General features: G+C 39.2%; 1 protein-coding gene across 1 annotated transcript in view; it reads right to left on the reverse strand.

Moving 5' to 3' along the window:
* Window positions 1-4,692: 4,692 nt before the first annotated feature.
* The window catches only part of LOC119414577 (echinoderm microtubule-associated protein-like 3), a 47,454-nt gene continuing 31,500 nt past the window's right edge, over window positions 4,693-20,646 (reverse strand). Inside the window, exons 7-13 of the mRNA XM_037681679.1 lie at window positions 20,081-20,148; window positions 19,841-19,929; window positions 18,185-18,282; window positions 16,275-16,362; window positions 10,553-10,651; window positions 10,336-10,466; window positions 4,693-5,025 (exon numbers count right to left, since the gene is read on the reverse strand). Of these exons, the coding sequence (XP_037537607.1) occupies window positions 4,819-5,025; window positions 10,336-10,466; window positions 10,553-10,651; window positions 16,275-16,362; window positions 18,185-18,282; window positions 19,841-19,929; window positions 20,081-20,148 (780 nt within the window). The 3' untranslated portion in view covers window positions 4,693-4,818. The remainder of the gene's footprint in view (window positions 5,026-10,335; window positions 10,467-10,552; window positions 10,652-16,274; window positions 16,363-18,184; window positions 18,283-19,840; window positions 19,930-20,080; window positions 20,149-20,646) is intronic.

The raw sequence follows: 20,646 nt of genomic DNA on the forward strand, positions 1-20,646 counted from the left end.
TGGTGTTGGTCCACTGTGTTTTATCAAGGGCAGGGTCAATGCAGCTAGCTATCAGGAGATTTTGGAGCACTTCATGCTTCCATCTGCTGAAAAGCTTTATGGAGATGAAGATTTCATTTTTCAGCATGACCTGGCACCTGCTCACAGTGCCAAAACCACTGGTAAATGGTTTACTGACTATGGTATTACTGTGCTCAATTGGCCTGCCAACTCTCCTGACCTGAACCCCATAGAGAACCTGTGGGATATTGTGAAGAGAAAGTTGAGAGACGCAAGACCCAACACTCTGGATGAGCTTAAGGCCGCTATCGAAGCATCCTGGGCCTCCATAACACCTCAGCAGTGCCACAGGCTGATTACCTCCATGCCACGCCGCATTGAAGCAGTCATTCATGCAAAAGGATTCCTGACCACAGAACAGTCTTCCATTTTGCCACACTCCATTTTAAATGACCCCTGGCCCAGTGCAAACGTCTGAGCTTGTGGAGCTTGCTTAGAAATGGCTTCCTCTTTGCACTGTAGAGTTTCAGCTGGCAACGACGGATGGCACGGGATTGTGTTAGCTGACAATGCTTTCTGGAAGTATTCCTGAGCCCATTCTGTTATTTCCTTGACAGTGGCATTCCTGTTTGAGGTGCAGTGACATTTAAGGGCCCGGAGATCACGAGCATCCAGTAGAGTTTTACGGCCTTGACCCTTACGCACAGCGATTGTTCCAGATTCTCTGAATCTTTTGATGATGTTATGCACGGTTGATGATGATAACTTAAAAGTCTTTGCTATTTTACGCTGGGTAACACCATTCTGGTATTGCTGCACTATCTTTCTGTGCAACAATGGTGGAATTGGTGATCCTCTTACCATCTTGGCTTCTGAGAGACACTGACACTCTGAGAAGCTCTTTTTATACCCAATCATGTTGTCAATTGACCTAATTAGTGTTAACTGGTCTTCCAGCTGTTCGTTATATGCTCAATTTCCTTTTTCCAGCCACTTATTGCTACTTGTCCCAACTTTTTTGGGATTTGTTGACACAGTGAAATTTTGAATCAACATATTTTTCCTTTAAAATGTTACATTTACTCAGATTAAACTTTTGATCTGTCATCTATGTTATATTACGAATAAAATATTGACATTTGCCATCTCCACATCATTGCATTCAGTTTTTATTCACAATTTGTTTAGTGTCCCAACTTTTTTGGAATCCGGTTTGTATACAGGTATATATATAATTATTATTAATTTTTTCCCCTTCTTCTTTCGGCTGCACCCTTCTTCAAGGATTGCCACAGCGAACTAAGTCGCATGAAGACTTGGCAGTTTTAAAAGAAATTTTTTTTTTTTTTTTACGCCAAATGCCCTTCCTGACGCAACCACAGACCACCGAGCTACCACAGCCCTCTGTGTGGAGCAGAGAGCTGTTATCTAGGACACCTGGAGGAGCAGATGGTGGGGGTTAAGGGCCTTGCTCAGGGGCCCAGAGTGGGACGAATGAGGGTGGGAGCAGGTGTGAGTGCTTCACCTACCCCACACACATTTTTGATGTTGTCGGTATACATATATATGTATATATAATACAATAAAGTAATGCTGAAAGTAATTGTATATATAAATATATATATATATATATATACTGTACATATATATACATATATTTATGTATATATATATATATATAAATGTGTGTGTGTATATATATATATATATATATATATATATATATATATGTAGATAAGATATAGACATATAATGTGTATTATATATATACATGATGGCAGTATTATTATATAAAACAGAGATATAATGTGTGTGTGTGTGTGTGTGTGTATATATACACTAAATATGAGATAGTCATGAAAAGTGACTTCTATGTTTTGGCGTGAAGGGCTAGACCAGCTTTATAATTATCTCTCTTTCAGACTGCCAATATATACCTGTATATAAATATTAAAATAAACTACTACTTATTACTATTACTATTATGGGGGAGTGGTGGCGCAGAGATTAGAAGATGGGCTTGTGATCAGAAAGTCGCAGGTTCACCTCCTAGTACCGTCAACATCAAAATGTGGGTGGAAACACCCACACCTCCCTCCACCCTCCATTCACTCCACTCTGGGCCCTTGAGCAAGGCCCTTAACCCCCACCATGTGTTCCCTAAACAGGTCTCTCTTGAAAATGAGTTCTCGTGGCTCAATGAGACTATTTGGATAAAAAAAGGGTAAATGAAAAAAAATATATATATATTAAATAGATATAACATATACACAGTAGTCCTTCATTTATCGCGGGTTCACACTCATCACCTGTTACTTCCAATCTCCCTCCTAAAATAAACAATTTAAATTTAAATACTGTAACATTTTAAACAAACAATCCATGCAACATGGATTGTTTGTTTAAAATGTTACAGTATTTTAATTTAAATTGTAGAGAAGTGCAGCAGGACATCAAAGGGTTGTCACACAGCTTCAGCTCTGCAGCACGGAGCAGAAATGTTCTTCTTGATCAATTACACATAAACAACTGAACATAGAAGTTCTAAAATAATTAAAAATAACTTTTAACACTTATATTTTGTGATTAAGACGATTTTACAATGTGACATACTTTGAGTTTTAAGTTGGAAGACAAAAGTCGATCGGTGCATCTGGACAGCAAAGGGTTAACTCTTCACAAGGCCGATGCAGCACAGAGGAGAAATGTGTGCATGGCAGAGAAGAAGATCAGCTGATCAGCTGCAGGAGAGAGCTTCCCCTGCACTTGTGGGCTGCACACATGGTTCAAAAAATTTTAAATAATTTATTTTAAATACAAACCCATGGCTCATCCATCAATCAGCCAATTGCGTCATGTCCAATCTTACTTTGAAAAACCGCGATATAGCGAATCTGCGAAAAACGAACCGCAAAGTAGCGAGGGACTACTCTGTATAAAGTATTTAGTCAGCCACTTATTGTGCAAGCTCTCCTACTTAGAAAGATGAGAGGTCTGTAATTTTCATCATAGGTAAACTTCAACTATGAGACAAAATGAGGGGGAAAAAAATCCAGGAAATCACATTGTAGGATTTTTAAATAATTTATTTGTAAATTATGGTGGAAAATAAGTATTTGGTCAATAACATCAAGACAAGAACTTTGATGTGTTGAACCACTTTGGCTGTGGCTGCCTGGGAGGAGTCGACAGGGGACAAGACAGGCCCCAGAAACCATGTTATCATCAGCAAACTGGTTGGTCCACTAAAAGAGTGTGTTGCTTAGTGGGGAAAACAGTTTACTTATGACTCCTCAGACTGATGAAGCCCTCTGGATAGAGGGCGAAACGTCTTTTTACAAAAAACAAACTGTCCGTATGACCTGACTGACCATTACTGGGATGATACCATTTACTTCCTCTGGGAGAAATATTTCTAACAAAAAGCTTCACGTGTCACATTATTTCAGATAAAGCTTTAGTAAAGAGGAAGAGGCCCACACGGACAGAACTTTAGGGTTCTGTTCATGTTCTGTAGATGATTTTGTCCAACATGAACAGGACTAAGTCTGCTGGCTTCCTTAGATAACTTTACTAATTGATTATTTTAATGTATGTGAATGTTTTTGTTTAGTGCCCCGAGACAACGTCTGTTGTCGTTATAGACATAAAATGAATTGAATAGAGTTTTAACGGAGCTCTCATCTACATCTCGTTAGCTTTTGGAGTCAACCCGACTGAAGATTACTGCTATGGCTAGCTGACCCTAAAATGCTAAAACAGCTATATTTCAGTTAATCTTATAATTGTACGACAGTCTCACACATTTCCTTCAAGTGCTCCTTATTGAATAAGATTGTTCCTTACAACTTGAGCTTGAACTGTTGGATTAAACTTTGTTAGCAAAATATCTTATGAACCACTGAACAGGTTTAAATTGAATCTCTTATAAAGTCATGACACCTACAACTGGTTATTCAAAAAGACCGCCACTGCTAATCAACCTTACAAAAAAACAACATAAAAATGGCTGTAATGCAGTGTAATCGTTTGAGCTAACGTTTCATGTGGTAGTAGCTGAGAGTCATTCACAACATACATGTGAGATCACCCATCAAAACACGAGATCACACTGATCTTAGTGTAAAACTTTGACATGAAAGGCAGCGGGAGATGTGTGTTCCTCATCTTTTATTGGATTGTATTGACATTTAAAAATCACCTTTATTGGTGATTTGCCTGGAGATCAAAAGGTACACAGTTACGCTTAAAGAGCACATTACACCATTAATAAATCCAATTATTAACAGTCCTCAACAAAAGTCACATCACTGGAAGTTTACGGATCTATTGTTACAAAAACAACTTAGTAAATAATTCTGAGTTTATTTTGATGGAATGAGTTTGTCACAGTATGAATAAAGTCAGCCTAGATCATAACTTTTATAAACACTTTCAAACATGAAAATATGTAAGAACGTCTCAGGAAAAATGGCACCGTTAAAGTAAAAATGACATGAAAAGAAACGAAGATCACAGAAACGAGTCAAAACAGCAGTCCTGTCCAGCACAACCAAACAGGCCGCTTCCAATATTCCACGTCACATACAGAACAGAACGTCAGACACGCTGCGCTGCAGGAAGTGTCACGCCGCTCAGTTTCACAAGGATTTACACGATCACCGTGTAGCACTAATATGAAGAGCTCCGTGCATGTTAGAGATGAAACTGACAGCAGCGGCACAGCAGAGGTCGAATAAAGCCGATAACGAGCTTCTGCCTCAGCAGCTGGGAGTGAGCAGGCCTCCCCCTCTCATCATGGTACCAAACACAGCCCCACTAGCTGGCTGCAGGCTCTGGAGAGCTGGTGGAAGTGGACGACATGGAGGCTACTCGCTCCCTGCTGTCCACCACCCCTCTACCGGTCACTCTCCACTGAAGGATGCAGGTGTCCTTCCCCCCCATGGAGAGAAGATGGGAGTCGTTGTGGGTGAAGCGGACGTTGGTGACGTGGCTGCCATGACCCTCATACTTGTGGTTTGGTGCCTGGAGGTCAAAAGGTACACAGTTACGCTTAAAGAGCACATTACACCATTAATAAATCCAATTATTAATCATAAATCTCCACTGCTCATGGAGTGTTTCCAACAGACTGGAAATCTGTTGTTGTTGCTCCAATCTTTACCAAGAGGACAGCATACGGCACATTAGCATATTTTTTGGACTATAAGGCGCACCTAAAATCCTTTAATTTTCTCAAAAATCGACAGTGAGCCTTATAATCAGGTGCACATTATGTATTAATTCTGGTTGTGTTTACTGACCTCGAACAGATTTTATGTGGTTATTGTGAATGACTTAATAAAGTTTGACTTATCTGACTGTTTTGTTTCGCTTAATGCGCCTTATAATCTTTTGCGCTTTATAGTTCAAAAAATACGGTATACACTGTAGAAATGTCGGGACAGCTTTCGCTGTCGACAAACTACTAATTAATTATTCTTAAAGCTAGTTCAAGCACAAAGATATTAATTGTTTAATTAACAACAGATTCTTTCTTTTTCGAGTTAAATTTCTTCCATGTGACCAAGATAACTTGAGAGTGGAGTGTATAATTAGTGACTTGAGACGTCATTTTATCTTTGACCCATCAGAATAAATGCGGTCATTTATTTAACAGAATCAAAATTTAGCATCAAAACATGTACACATTGATTTGCTGATCTGTTTCTGATTAATAAACTTAGCAAGTTCAAATAACAAGACAACAGAGGATTACTGATGGAGAATAATTCATCTCTGGAGGCATCTAGCTTCATTTACTGGCAAAGAGGTTTACAAGAGGAGAGATTGAAGTTTAAAGAGGAGATTTTGATGGAGGAAGGAAAATGTGTTGACCCGGAATGGCACCCTTCCTTCGACCCCAGCTCAGCCCTCGGTACACTCAGATCGTGACGACTCTCTACCTTTGCAGAAGATAAATCAGCTCCGGTACAGAGGTCCATTTCACGCTCCCTTTTCAGCGTCTCCGGTCAGAGTGGCTGGGAATCGTCAGAAGTCGTGACGAAGTACCCCGTTCAACAGAATAAGCTTCCTTAGAAGTTGAGAGCATTTAATGCTCGGGGTGAGTTCACAGCGAGGCATGCTGTGACTCTGCTGGAATGGACGGACCCTTGGCACACGGTCAAATCCATCAGCTACTTAGTTCAGCTGTAAGACTCCAGCAAGACTGCAGTCCCAGCCAGAACTCCAAACAGACTTTCAGTAAGAACTGAAAGTTCCTGTACGACTCGCCGTAAGACTGAGTCTTCCAGTAAGACTGAGTCTTCCAGTAAGACTGAGTCTTATCCTAGACTGAAAGTTCCAGGAAGACTTCTAAGACTTAAAGTTCCAGGAAGACTGAGTAGTTCCAAGAAGTGTTGACTTTTAAAGGGTATCCACTTCCTGTCACTTGGTACTTCCTGATTGGTTGACACAACCAGCAGGGGTGGTGTTTTAGTGATGTCAGAGGGTTATTAGAAGTCAACAGACAGCAGAAATGTTTTTAAGAACGGTTAGTACAGACAGGAAAATATTTTGAAGAAGTGAGACTCGCAGGTGCCAGTTTCTTATTTACTGTCTGAGAGTTTTAAAACAAGGCACTTCGTTCTCATAACTTGTCTCTGACTTTTGACCGACATCAAATCCAATCCTCATTCAGACAGAAGAATAAAATGCACACTTACTTCGTAAATAGACATTTAACTTGTATGATCTACGTCTAATGAGGTTTAAAAATCATTAATACTGTTTCACAGTTGATTTAAATGAGTGGTTTACTTCAACATTAGAAATGGTATGAACTAAACACACTTTTGATTATCAAGATATTGTAAAATAGTAATGATAATATAAAAAAAGAAGAGTGTTCTTTCAATTGATTAATTCAGGATACAGTTAAATAGTCTCTTGATGAGATCATTTGTATTTCTAGATTCAAATCAATGAAATAACAGTTCCTGTCCCCTGAAGGTCTTCAGAGACAGATTTATGTCGGAGGTCTAGTTCACTACAACACCCCTCAACAAACTATTAAACAGCAATACAACAATCTGTGGCATGGTCCGGACAAGGAAAGACCTTGAATAACTTTTAACCTCGATTTGTGATCTTGACCTTCGAACTAAGGTGAAGAAAAGTGTATGTGACGCTCCATCTAGCGATGATGCACATGTGTATCATTAAATAATCTCGAGCAGATCAGAAGTTAGGGGTGGGTCAAAAGAAAGTTTACAGACAGACAGAGATAATACCATAATATATCCTGCATTTGACAGGCAAATAAAAATGGACACTCCTATTCTACCTCTAATTAGTGTCTAAGATTGGCAGCTAATCACATCATAGACCACTACCGTATTTTTTTAGTATAAGTCACAGTTTTTTTTGCATAATTTACATGCCCTGTGACTTATAGGTCGAAGCGACATACTTATGGATTTTTCCCCATATTTATAAACCATTTTTTGGCTGAGATATGACCGTTTTAATTCATTCTGACTGAAAAATAATTTGAGCAGTACCACTTTCAGCCACTTGATAGCAGCAGCGTTGCAACAGTTGTATGGCATGCTGTTGTATCATGTAATAGGAAAACGTGGTTACAACGACAAATTCAAAAAAGTTCAAAACAAAAACAACTGGAATTTATTTATTATACTTTATTGTTTTTTTTTTCTTGAACTTTATTGAATTTACCATGTCCTGGATGACTGAGAACCTTCACCAGCTATTAATGACTCAATCGGCTTGCCATAATCTCCCCACCTGCATTCTGCTTGCTGCTTGGACCGACCATCAATCCAGCTGCACTGCCCCAGCGAAATGCAGCTAATTTGACCATTAAAGTGCATTTATTAAGCAAATGTTAGACTGAGACACATCTTTGCTATAATTTCGAGCAAATAAATAATTGTTTAGGTGCAGTTCTTGTTAATGTTTCAAGAAAAAAGCCACGTTCCTCCTTCCTTTTCTCTTCCTCTGCTCGTTCATGGAGCACCGAGGCAGAGAACTATTTTTTAAATACAGCTGATTTGACCATTAAAGTACATTTATTAAGCAAATGTTAGACTGACACACACTTTAATATAATTTTGAGCAAACAAATAATTGTTTTAAAGTGTTAATCTTGTTAAAGTCCTCCCTTGCACGCTTCCGCGGTCGCCATTTGGTGGCCCATCGGTTTTTGGCACAACACCGGCCCACATTTTCGGGTTTGGTCCACATTTCCAGGTTGTCGGCAGTGACGTGTAACAAACGCGACGCGTCAGCGGTGACGACTAATAGATGTGACGTATATGGCAAAGTGATATATTTATGGATTTTTCCACTTTATTAGACAAATATGGACTGATGTGACTTTTATGGCAGTGCAACACGTACGGCGGAAAATACGGTAGTTCATTTTCTTTCCAGCCAGTACAGCTTGGATTTTTTTAAATAGGTACTCACCTGGAACAGCCAACTTCCCTTTTATAAACAACATCGTTAGATAGACGTGATAATGTTCGAGGTGTGTTACTTCACCTTAAAAAAGCATTCCACTGTGTTTCTCACAAAGTTCCTAAATTGTCAATAGGTGTTCCACATGGATTCATCCTCGGACCTTTACTGTTCACACTCTGTCAAAGATTTTCTTTCTGTTTGATCTAGTTGTAACATTTAAATGTACGCAGATAACATTGTCATTTATATACATAACAAAAATCTGATAGAAGTAACGAAATAACTTATTAACTCCATGGTTCATGCTACAGCAGTGCTGTTAGCAAGTTGACATGTCAAAAACAGTCTGTTTCTCCTGTCCTGATCGATACCAGAACTAAAACCAGTCAAGAAACATTAACTCGTAAAAGTAAGAAGTATAAGCTTTTTGTTGCAATAGTTGCTGTTGGTTAGTTGGTGCTGTTAGCGTAATGTTCACTGCAGCACTGTGATGTGTTGCTGTGAGTTTATTAGATATTTGGTGGGGTTGTTCTGTCAGCCTCATGTTTTCACCCTTATTTGACTTAGGATGGCAGTATTCTAACCTCCTGCCTGCCTGATTGATAGTCAATAACCAGTGTTCTCTGCTTGGCTCGTTTTCATTGACTGTAAATATTATTATTAGTATATTATTACTATTCTCCAGGGGGAACCCTCAGGGCCTGTGATGCCTTCATAGAAGGCCTAAAGTGTTACACTTAAAATTTTATGTAATATTTATTTTACATAAAAATATGGTTGAGGGAGCTTTCTCATGAGTTAGGACTTCTCTGCCTCCAGTGAAGGCTTAGTTCAGTCAAAGACTCTCTAGGACAGGGCTATTCAACAAAACTGTTCAGGGGGCCACAGTTACTGAAAGCCAGCAGCTCGGGGGCCGGACATCCAGCAATTAAAGTCATTATGTAAATAAAAACAGTGTTACAATGATCTGTCACCTTTTAAATTTGTTTATTTTGTTGCATTGAATCATAAATGCAATAAACAGAACCTGCGCGCCCCCCCCCCCCCCCCCAAAAAAAAAAAAAAAAGTTTTTTTTTTTTAAATGAAGACATTGGTGGACTGGATTGAAGTCACCTGCGGGCTGGCCGTCAGTTGAATAGCCCTGCTCTAGATGTTTGGAAACGGACCTTTATCATTGCTAGTCCTGGATGAATGTTTTTCTAATACTGTAGTCTTTTATTTGTTTTCAGTGGACTGAAAATGAATAAACGGTGTTGCTGGAGCTGCCTGTTTTATTTCACTACGGTCAAATCATCACCAAAGCTAAATTTGTTCATCTGATGGAGTCATTTCAGCGGAACATCTCTGCAAGAACAAGGTTTCATTACAAATTTTACTGACACAGTAAGTTCTGTGAGTTACTGTTAAATTTCAGTCTGAATGATCGAACGATAATCTAACAAGGTAGAGTCAGGCCCCTGGATACGATAAGTCTGAACGATAAGATTAATAACTGAATATTCAATAATTGAATGATAGTACATGTACATAAATGCACCATAAAAATTGAACGCAAAGTTTTTTGTTTATTTGGGGGTAATTTGGTGAGCTGCAGGGGCTGCTGGGTAATCTTTGGGCAGGAACGGGTGAAACTTTTCAGGTTCTGTGTTCAGATGGGTCGTCCCTGTTTGTTCTGTTTATGTTGTGTTGGTGTTAATGTTCAGGTTGTTGTTAGTGACTGTTAGAGACATGACACCATAAGTCACATGTTGGATCTGATTTATAAAAAAGGGGAAAGCAGTTTGTTTGAAGCGAGCGTCAGCTGACATAATCAAAATGCAACATTAAAGTGTCCTTGAAGTGAGTGCCACTGAGAAGTAAAGAAATGTTACCTTAAGTTTAGGACAGGGGTACTGGAAGAGATGGACCTTACAGAAGTCATCAGCCACAGCTACAAGCCTCTCACTATGTGAGCGGCACAGAGCGTTGATGTCTGTCCCATCAGAGCCTTCCAACCACACGCCTAAAGCCCACAGAACAATGAGGTTTATGGAGCACCGATGGTTAAAGACAGAAGAAATGCAGTTATCTATGCTTGGTGTTTCTCACCCATGACATGGAAACCCAACACACACGTGTAGGAGGCCCATTCTCTGTCTCTGCTTTCAAAGCGGTTCCTCAACAGCTTACATCCATCTCCAATTTCCCCTGTTGAAAAGAATCAACGATAGAAACAACATGATCACTCTGTCTGAAGGTTTAGATGCAACAACAAAAAAAAAGATGTGCCAGATTTATGAAACTAATTGTTTTGTTATGCTACTGTGAAAATCCAATCGAAACCAGGTTAGCTGGAGTAACAGTTACTAAAACCAGTATCTCACAGAGATGTGACTGTTAGAAACTCTGAGACCATGTTTTGGTGGGCACAGCTTTTAATACTATAGACCAGGGGGGTCAAACCCACTTACAAAAGAGGGACAAAATTAAAACCTTTTTCAAACTAAGGGCCAGTTTCAGAATCTACATTAACTCAAGTTAGATACCCAACATCTTTTCTTGGTTGCAGGTTCCTCAACAAGAGTTTGATTTGGCCTCATTTGATGTTCTCTGTTGTGCTTTTGACGTCATAATCAAAGATTACTGAAATAAAGTGATAAAAGTATTTTACATTTAAAATAACATCTTGGGGGCCAGATAAGATGTCAACGAGGGCCACATTTGGCCCCCGGGCCTTGAGTTTGACACATATGCTATAGATTGTAGTTGTCCACCTTGTCTATGTTTCATTCTGCTGGAGTATAGTCTAGAAATGAATATAGGCAGATTTACACCAGCAAATATTCAAACCGGATTCCAAAAAAATTGGGACACTAAACAAGTTGTGAATAAAAACTGAATGCAATGATGTGGAGATGGCAAATGTCAATATTTTATTTGTAATATAACATAGATGACAGATCAAAAGTTTAATCTGAGTAAATGTAACATTTTAAAGGAAAAATATGTTGATTCAAAATTTCACAGTGTCAACAAATCCCAAAAAAGTTGGGACAAGTAGCAATAAGTGGCTGGAACAAGGAAATTGAGCATATAACAAACAGCTGGAAGATCGATTAACACTAATTAGGTCAATTGACAACATGATTGGGTATAAAAAGAGCTTCTTAGAGTGTCAGTGTCTCTCAGAAGCCAAGATGGTAAGAGGATCACCAATTCCACCATTGTTGCGCAGAAAGATAGTGCAGCAATACCAGAATGGTGTTACCCAGCGTAAAATAGCAAAGACTTTTAAGTTATCATCATCAACCGTGCATAACATCATCAAAAGATTCAGAGAATCTGGAACAATCGCTGTGCGTAAGGGTCAAGGCCGTAAAACTCTACTGGATGCTCGTGATCTCCGGGACCTTAAACGTCACTGCACCTCAAACAGGAATGCCACTGTCAAGGAAATAACAGAATGGGCTCAGGAATACTTCCAGAAAGCATTGTCAGTGAACACAATCCGCCGTGCCATGCGCCGTTGCCAGCTGAAACTCTAATGTGCAAAGAGGAAGCCATTTCTAAGCAAGCTCCACAAGCTCAGACGTTTGCACTGGGCCAGGGGTCATTTAAAATGGAGTGTGGCAAAATGGAAGACTGTTCTGTGGTCAGATGAGTCACGATTTGAAGTTCTTTATGGAACACTGGGACACCATGTCATCCGGACCAGAGAGGACAAGGATAGCCCAAGTTGTTATCAATGCTCCGTTCAGAAGCCTCCGTTCAGAAGCCTGCATCACTGATGGTATGGGGTTGCATGAGCGCTTGTGGCATGGGCAGCTTGCATGTCTGGAAAGGCACCATTAATGCAGAGAACTATGTTCAGGTTCTAGAACAACATATGCTCCCATCTAGACGTCATCTCTTTCAGGGAAGACCCTTCATTTTTCAACACGATAATGCCAGACCACATTCTGCAGCAATCACAACATCATGGCTACGTAGGAGAAGGATCCGGGTACTGAAATGGCCAGCCTGCAGTCCAGATCTTTCACCTATAGAGAACATTTGGGGCATCATAAAGAGGAAGGTGCGACAAAGAAGGCCCAAGACGACTGAACAGTTAGAGGCCTGTATTAGACATGAATGGGAGAGCATTCCTATTTCTAAACTTGAGAAACTGGTCTCCTCTGTCCCCAGACGTCTGTTGAGTGTTGTAAGAAGAAGGGGGGATGCCACACAGTGGTAAAAATGGACTTGTCCCAACTTTTTTGGGATTTGTTGATGCCATGGAATTTGGAAACAACAGATGTTTCCCTTAAAATGATACATTCTCTCAGTTTAAACTTTTGATCTGTGATTTGTGTTCTATTCTGAATAAAATATTAGATGTTGGCACCTCCACATCATTGCATTCAGTTTTTATTCACAATTTGTTTAGTGTCCCAACTTTTTTGGAATCCGGTTTGTAAAACATAGACAAAGCCTCTATGCTGGACATGGGCAACATATGGCCCGAGGGCCATAACTACTTTGACAATCTCCATCTGGACCCCAAACATTCTTAATAATAATAATTAAAAAAAACTTGGGAAATCTAAATTTAATCTCTTCAACAAATACAGCAAAATGTTTGGATTAACAAGCTACAACTTTTTAAGTTTTAGTGTCGACTGACCAACCAACCCTCCATCCATCTATACCTATGTACCTAACCGTCCCTCCCTCCCTCCCTCCCTCCCTCCCTCCCTCCCTCACTCACTCACTCACTCACTCACTCACTCACTCACTCACTCACTCACTCACTCACTCACTCACTCACTCACTCACTCACTCACTCACTCACTCACTCACTCACTCACTCACTCACTCACTCCCCATCCATCCATCCATCCATCCATCCATCCATCCATCCATCCATCCATCCATCCATCCATCCATCCATCCATCCATCCATCCATCCATCCATCCATCTATAGTGCCTTGCAAAAGTATTTGTCCCCCTTGAACTTTTCAACCTTTTGCCACATTTCAGGCTTCAAACAGAAAAATATAAAATTTTAATTTTTTGTGAAGAATCAACAACAAGTGGGACACAATCGTGAAGTGGAATGAAATTTATTGGATGTGTCAAACTTTGTTAAATACAAAACTGAAAAGTGGGGCATGTAATATTATTCGGCCCCTTTACTTTCAGTGCAGCAAACTCACTCCAGATGTTCAGTGAGGATCTATGAATGATCCAATGTTGTCCCAAATGACTGATGATGATAAATAGAATCCACCTGTGTGTAATCAAGTCTCTGTATAAATGCACCTGCTCTGTGATAGTCTCAGGGTTCTGTTCAAAGTGCAGAGAGCATCATGAAGACCAAGGAACACACCAGGCAGGTCCGAGATACTGTTGTGGAGAAGTTTAAAGCTGGATTTGGATACAAAAAGATTTCCCAAGCTTTAAACATCCCAAGGAGCACTGTGCAAGCAATCATATTGAAATGGAAGGAGTATCAGGCCACTGCAAATCTACCAAGACCCGGCCGTCCCTCTAAACTTTCATCTCGAACAAGGAGAAGACTGATCAGAGATGCAGCCAAGAGGCCCATGATCACTCTGGATGAACTGCAGAGATCTACAGCTGAGGTGGGAGAGTCTGTCCATAGGACAACAATCAGTTGGACACTGCACAAATCTGGCCTTTATGGAAGAGTGGCAAGAAGAAAGCCATTTCTCAAAGATATCCATAAAAAGTGTTGTTTAAAGTTTGACACATGCACCTGGGAGACACACCAAGCATGTGGAAGAAGGTGCTCTGGTCAGATGAAACCAAAATCGAACTGTTTGGCCACAATGCAAAACGATATGTTTGGCGTAAAAGCAACAAAGCTCATCACCCTGAACACACCATCCCCACTGTCAAACATGGTGGTGGCAGCATCATGGTTTGGGCCTGCTTTTCATCAGCAGGGACAGGAAAGATGGTCAGAATTGATGGGAAGATGGATGGGGCCAAATACAGGACCATTCTGGAAGAAAACCTGTTTGAGTCTGCAAGAGACCTGAGACTGGGACGGAGATTTATCTTCCAACAAGACAATGATCATGAAAAATTATGTGAAACAACTACAAGCAACACTTTATTTAAATAGTCCAAGCTGCTGTTGGTAACAGTTCATGATGTGCTCTCTCTGCATGAACTCTGAAAATGTTGTTATTAATTTTAGGTATAGATTAGACACTGATCCCTGCAACTAGCTGCAGCTAGCAGAGTCTACATGAACACAGCTTACATGTTAAAACAGTTACACATTTATCAACTAGTTGAAGTCAGAATGATTGAAGCAGCGAAAAGTCTTGAAATCACTGGAAGTCATTAATCACTGACTGACTTCAGGTCGTGTTTAGATCATCTTTATTTAGAGCCAATAGATTTTCCTTCTGTATCATCTAGCTGTTTTACTGATGGTTGTATAAATTAATATTAATTATGAATTATATGAAATTATAATTATATTATTTATGACACTGATCCAGTTGGACTTTCTCTTAATCAAACAGTTGTTTTGTCGACTCTATGATGCCACAAATGTAAACGATGGCCGAAAAGGACAGAGCGCCCTCTAGTGGGACTATTTAACTCTATAGAACTGTGGCATCAAATGTTTGTAACAAATGTAAATGCATTTTTTTGGAGCCATAACATTACTAATGTATTGCAAAAAAAAAAAAAAAAAATCACGCTGCTAAGATTAACAGATGTTGAGATATTGTCATGATCAGTAACAGGAAGTGATGTCAGAGGGGAAAGCCTGCATGTAAACAGAACATTGCTCCAATGGCTAACAGCCCAGACAGTAGAGAGACCAAGAGTCAAAGTTCAAATAAAAATGTTCCAGTCAAAACAGAGCAGGGAGTTCCCTTTTGATGTCACTTCCTGTTTCACTTCAGCTGCACAAAGTTTAAATATGCCAGTTATGGGACATAATGGGTAAAATCATGTGCATTGTGGCAAATTTTCTAAAAACATTAAGATGTTTTCTTTAATTTGTATTTGTGCACGTTAATGTTTTGTTTCTGGTTCTGTTTCCAGGGATGGCCACCCCTAAAATATTGGAACACCCCCACCCCATCCCAGTGGTTCCCCTTGGCCTGACAGTTTGAGTCCCAAGTTTCTGCTGGGTGTACATTTTAATTTCCACTGAGTATTTAAAATTAATAGAACCTCAAACATAAAACAAACCTTGTTTTGATCAATTAGGAGCTAAAAATATATATATTTATTTTATTAAATCAAAGCAGAAATTTAAAACCTTGTTCCCTGAAAAAGAACAAGTCTAAAACCAATGTCCTCTTCATCAGGAAGCAGGGTCTGAAGAGGCTAAATGCATATTTATGATAAAAAAATAAATAAATAAATAAATAAATAAAATAAATAAATAAATAAATAAATAAATAAATATATATATATATATATATTTATGAGAAGACAAGCTTTAATAAGTCAACTAGTGACCATACGTTTCTCAATAAGGAACATAAACTGTAAGTTAAAAAATCCAATAAAGTATAATTATGCAGATTATCAGAAGGTGATGTCCTGACTACTGTATTGCTGTAATTGTTGAATACCCTAAATATGACAATAACATAAATCTCTGTGAATTTCAGGCTTTTGTTAATCTAGTTTTCTTCACTCTGGTGTAACTTGAGCCTTTTCTCCGTTCTCCATTCTCAATGACTGAAGGTAACAACTAATAGACAGAACATCACATCAAAGAAAAGTGAACTTGGATCAACATTATTTATTAATATTTTGGTGCAGTTTGTTCATTTCTGGATGTTTACTCACAGTAAAGGATTTCATAGTCTCCTGAGTTGGACATGATGTACCTCCCATTTTTGGACCAGTCTAGATGAGTTATGAAGCTGGAGTGGCCCTGATTGCACAGATCAAAACAAACTAAATTAGACAACCATTCAGCATTTTATACCCCCCCCCCCCCCCCCTTTCAATTTAATGCTCTGTTTTCAACTCAAACCCAGCCTGTCTCACTCTCTACCAGGAGTAAACTTTGGAGATGAATATGAGCAGACTTTATGATCTGCTGCCATAAAAAGTGCGTGTTTATGTAACTACCTTTTGTCCTGTGGTATGTTCTTTTGTCTGTCTGTTAGCAGAATATCTGAAGAACCACAGAGCAGATATTGTTGAAGCTCTCAGAATTGAATGTACATCTACAATTTATTATTCTTGGAACAACCCAGTCTAAGACGGCGGCCATTTTTGTCTGCTATCTCACCGAACGTTGTGCTCAAGGTTTGACCTACACAGATACAGCTCGGCCAGTGAGAGGCACGCCGTCAAGGAATGCTAGACATTTTGTTATTATTATTATAACGTTAACATGATCATTAATATCATCATTATCACTACCCTTATTATTATTTTCATCATAATCATTAATATTATTATCATTATTATTTATTATTAATAATAATAATTATTATTATTACTATTATTATTACCATCAATATCACTACCATTATTATTATTTTCATCATACCTCTCATCATCATCATCAACATTATTATTATTGGCACAATAATCATTATTATCATTATTGCCATAATAATTATCATTATTATTATTGTTGTTATTATCATAATCATCATCAACATCACTGCCATTATTATTTTCATCATCATCATCATCAATATAATTACTATCATCATCATTATTATTAAATGGACTTGCGACCTGTCCAGGGTGTACCCCGCCTCTCGCACAGTGATTGTTGGACATGGGCACCGGCGACCCCCGTGACCCAAAATGGAAGAAGCGGGTAAAGATAATGGATGGATGGATGGATTATTATTATTATTGTTTTTATTATTATTGTTTTTATTATTATTATTATCTGTATGTTTAGGCCTGGTCATTGGGGGCTGTATCTCCAGATGTTACTTTAATAACTCTGGATTTCACGTAAAAGCACGTATTGTTTTTATGCTATTAGTGCTTAGTGTATATTTAGTTGATGTTTTTCTTAGTTCATATCTTAGATGTTGGCAGCACGGTGGTGCAACTGGTAGAGCTGCTGCCTCTCAGCGAGCAGGTCCCTGGTTCAAACCCCGGTCCAGGGGCCTTTCTGGGTGGAGTTTGCATGTTCTCTCCGTGCATGCGTGGGTTTTCTCCGGGTGCTCCAGTTTCCTCCCACAGACCAAAAACATGCATGTTAGACTGATTGGTAACTCTAAATTGTCCCTAGGTGAGAAAGAGTAAGTGAATTGTTGTTTGTCTCGTTTGTCTCTATGTGGCCCTGTGATGGACTTGCGACCTGTCCAGGGTGTACCCCGCCCCTCGCACAGTGATTGCTGGACATGGGCACCAGCGACCCCCGTGACCCAAAATGGAATAAGCGGGTAAAGATAATGGATGGATGGATATCTTAGATGTTATCATTGTTTTTCTTTTACATTTTATTGTTGGATGTAACTGGGACCCTGTGTACATAATGTCGTCCCACCACATGTACCACATGAGGTGTTATTAATGATGGTGTGTATAATATTAGGCTTTAATATTCAAGAAATACTTGTCAAAAAGACACATGTAGTGATTTTTTTTATAGAAACAGAAAAATACACGACCAGTCTTATATTCAAGCTTAGTGACATTCTTTTCTTTATTCAACAGGAACAGAAACAAAATTATAAAAGAAATGTTTGAAGCGTAGACAAATGAGCAATTTAACTCACATTACACCTTCCGAATCGGCTGTAGCGACGACCACTCTCCGTCACGCTGTAGATGTAGATGAAGTTGTCGTGAGAGCCAACAGCCAAAAAGCTTCCATCTGAACACACAAGCAGCCGTTCAGAACAATAAAGCCTGTTTGTTGCATGAATCTCATCTACGGTCAGCTACAAAAAATGTGCAAAAAGTGTTTTGGATGAGCCAGATATCTTTGACTCAACTGTAAATAAAGTTAAGGGAAGAATACGCGAAGGTCTTAGGCATCAGGACAAAATAAAAATGAGCTTGTCTTTACCAGATTGGAAACTGTTTAAATCTTTCCTCAGGTGCTTAAAGACACAGCAGACTCCATAAATGAAGACAAAATGTTGAAACTGTTAAGGTTCACAGTTTTCAACAGTGGGGGGGGCACGGCTCCGCTAACCTGCTAGCAGAAGAACTAACTTTACGTTTAGCTGATTAGCGTTTTCACTAACTTTCAAAACATTTAACTGATTTAGCTTTGGCTAAGTTTAAAACTGGTAAATTCAAATCCTCTATTTTTTTTAAAAAAGACAGTTCTCCAGACTAAAATTACACAAGAAAATCTAACAAAGTTAAGTCAGGACATCTGGACTGATAAAAAAATAAATGAATGAATAAAATTTAAAACTTGTAGAAACGTTTTATCTTTTATCCGAAAGACTTCTTCATTCTGAAGAGCTGCAACAAACCCAGTCTTATAAATAGCACCTTCTCATAGTGAATCAACCAGTTTGATAGAGACAGCCAGAACTAGCTGCTCACATGCTCAAGAAGGACCATCAGCCTAACAATGGATCATTAGCACACTGATGGCTGTTTACTGTTCACAGAGGGCTGAGTGATACTAGCAATCACAGCATTGTAAGAGGGGGACAGTTGAACACGGAGGCCTCCACCCCTGTTTAATGATGGACGATTTCTTTTCACAAAGATGGCCTCCTTTACTCCTCCCTCAAACCATCGTTCCTCTCTGTCCAGGATGTGAACATCTTCATCTTCCAGGGATGAAGATGTTAGATTTTGTTAGATTTTTCTACCTACATTACTGAGCATACATCAGGGCATCCAGAAGAATGGTGATTTACACAGAGGTATGCTGGGCAATGCTAAGCACCACCCAATGATGTCACTTCCTTTTCAGTGCTCCCTCCCCCTCCCCCCATATCTACCACAAGCAGTCTCTGACTTATGGTGTCAGTTCACAGCCAATAACGGAGACTTTAATACAATTAAACCAAACCAGAACAGGAACATATGAAAAACCCATTTTCACACTCAGAAGCATCATAAACAGTCAAAAATATTGAACACGTAGTTCTTACCCAGCATGCTTTGCAACACTCCCACTGTCTCTGGGATGTGACTCTCTCAGACATTCACACATCTTTACTTTTACACAGATTTACTGAGAGAATATTGATGATGATTCACAGAAACTTTTGTAGTTAAAGTAGTTAAACACAACTGTCCACATTAAAACGCTAAATACTATATTTGTCATATAAAATAATGCATTCCTCTCAGTGATGTGCTTTTTTATTTGTTTTTACATCCATCTCTTTTACATTTTTATTTTAGCTCACTATGTGGTGCTTTTGGAGCCCTTAAGATTTCTCGTAGACAAAAGGACTGACCTGGAGAGTATCTCATGACGGACAGCTGCTCGTTCCCATCAATGGATTCAGAGACCACCTTCCTGGTCAGCAGGTCTAGGACCACCCACCTGTTGAGGTGATGTACAGATCAACAAGCAGGCTCTCCTCTGAGCCACGTGCGTGCTTCCACTCAGTTTCATGTATGTTACATGTGAACTGTGGGAGAAGTTCTGCAGATTTTTAGTTTGGACTGGGATACGGTGTCTGTGCTGTACTCACCTTCCTGTGCTGAGCCCGACTGAAACGACTGAGCCATTGGGGCAGAAATCAGCACACAGACCATATTCCTGTAAAAGATGCCAACACATTTAGTCACATTGAAATGCTTTCGTTTGTGAATGAATACATCTTTTTTATCAATGAAAACAACATCTCCATCAAATAAAGACATTTTTTAGAATGCAACATAAAGATGAATGTCTTTGTTGTCCTCTTTATTACAAATATTCCTTTGCATTACCTTTGTTGACAAATCTCAATAGTATACATGAGCACTTAGTGAATAATTTAAAATCAAATGTCTTAAATTAGTTTGACTTTATCCTGATGCATGCTCATTGACTTTATGCTGCTACTTTCTATACCACGTGTCAAACTCAAGGCCCGGGGGCCAAATGTGACCCTCGTTGAGGTCTTATCTGGCCCCCACGATGATACGTTAAATGTAAAATACTTTTTTCACTGAATTTTTTTCAGTAATTTTTGATTATGATGTCGAAAATGCAACAGAGAACATCAAATGAGACCAATCAAACTCTTGTTGAGGAACCTGCAAACAAGAAAAT

Source organism: Nematolebias whitei, chromosome 1, assembly GCF_014905685.2.
Source record: "Nematolebias whitei isolate Nwh7 chromosome 1, NemWhi1, whole genome shotgun sequence".
Taxonomy (NCBI): Eukaryota; Metazoa; Chordata; class Actinopteri; order Cyprinodontiformes; family Rivulidae; genus Nematolebias; species Nematolebias whitei.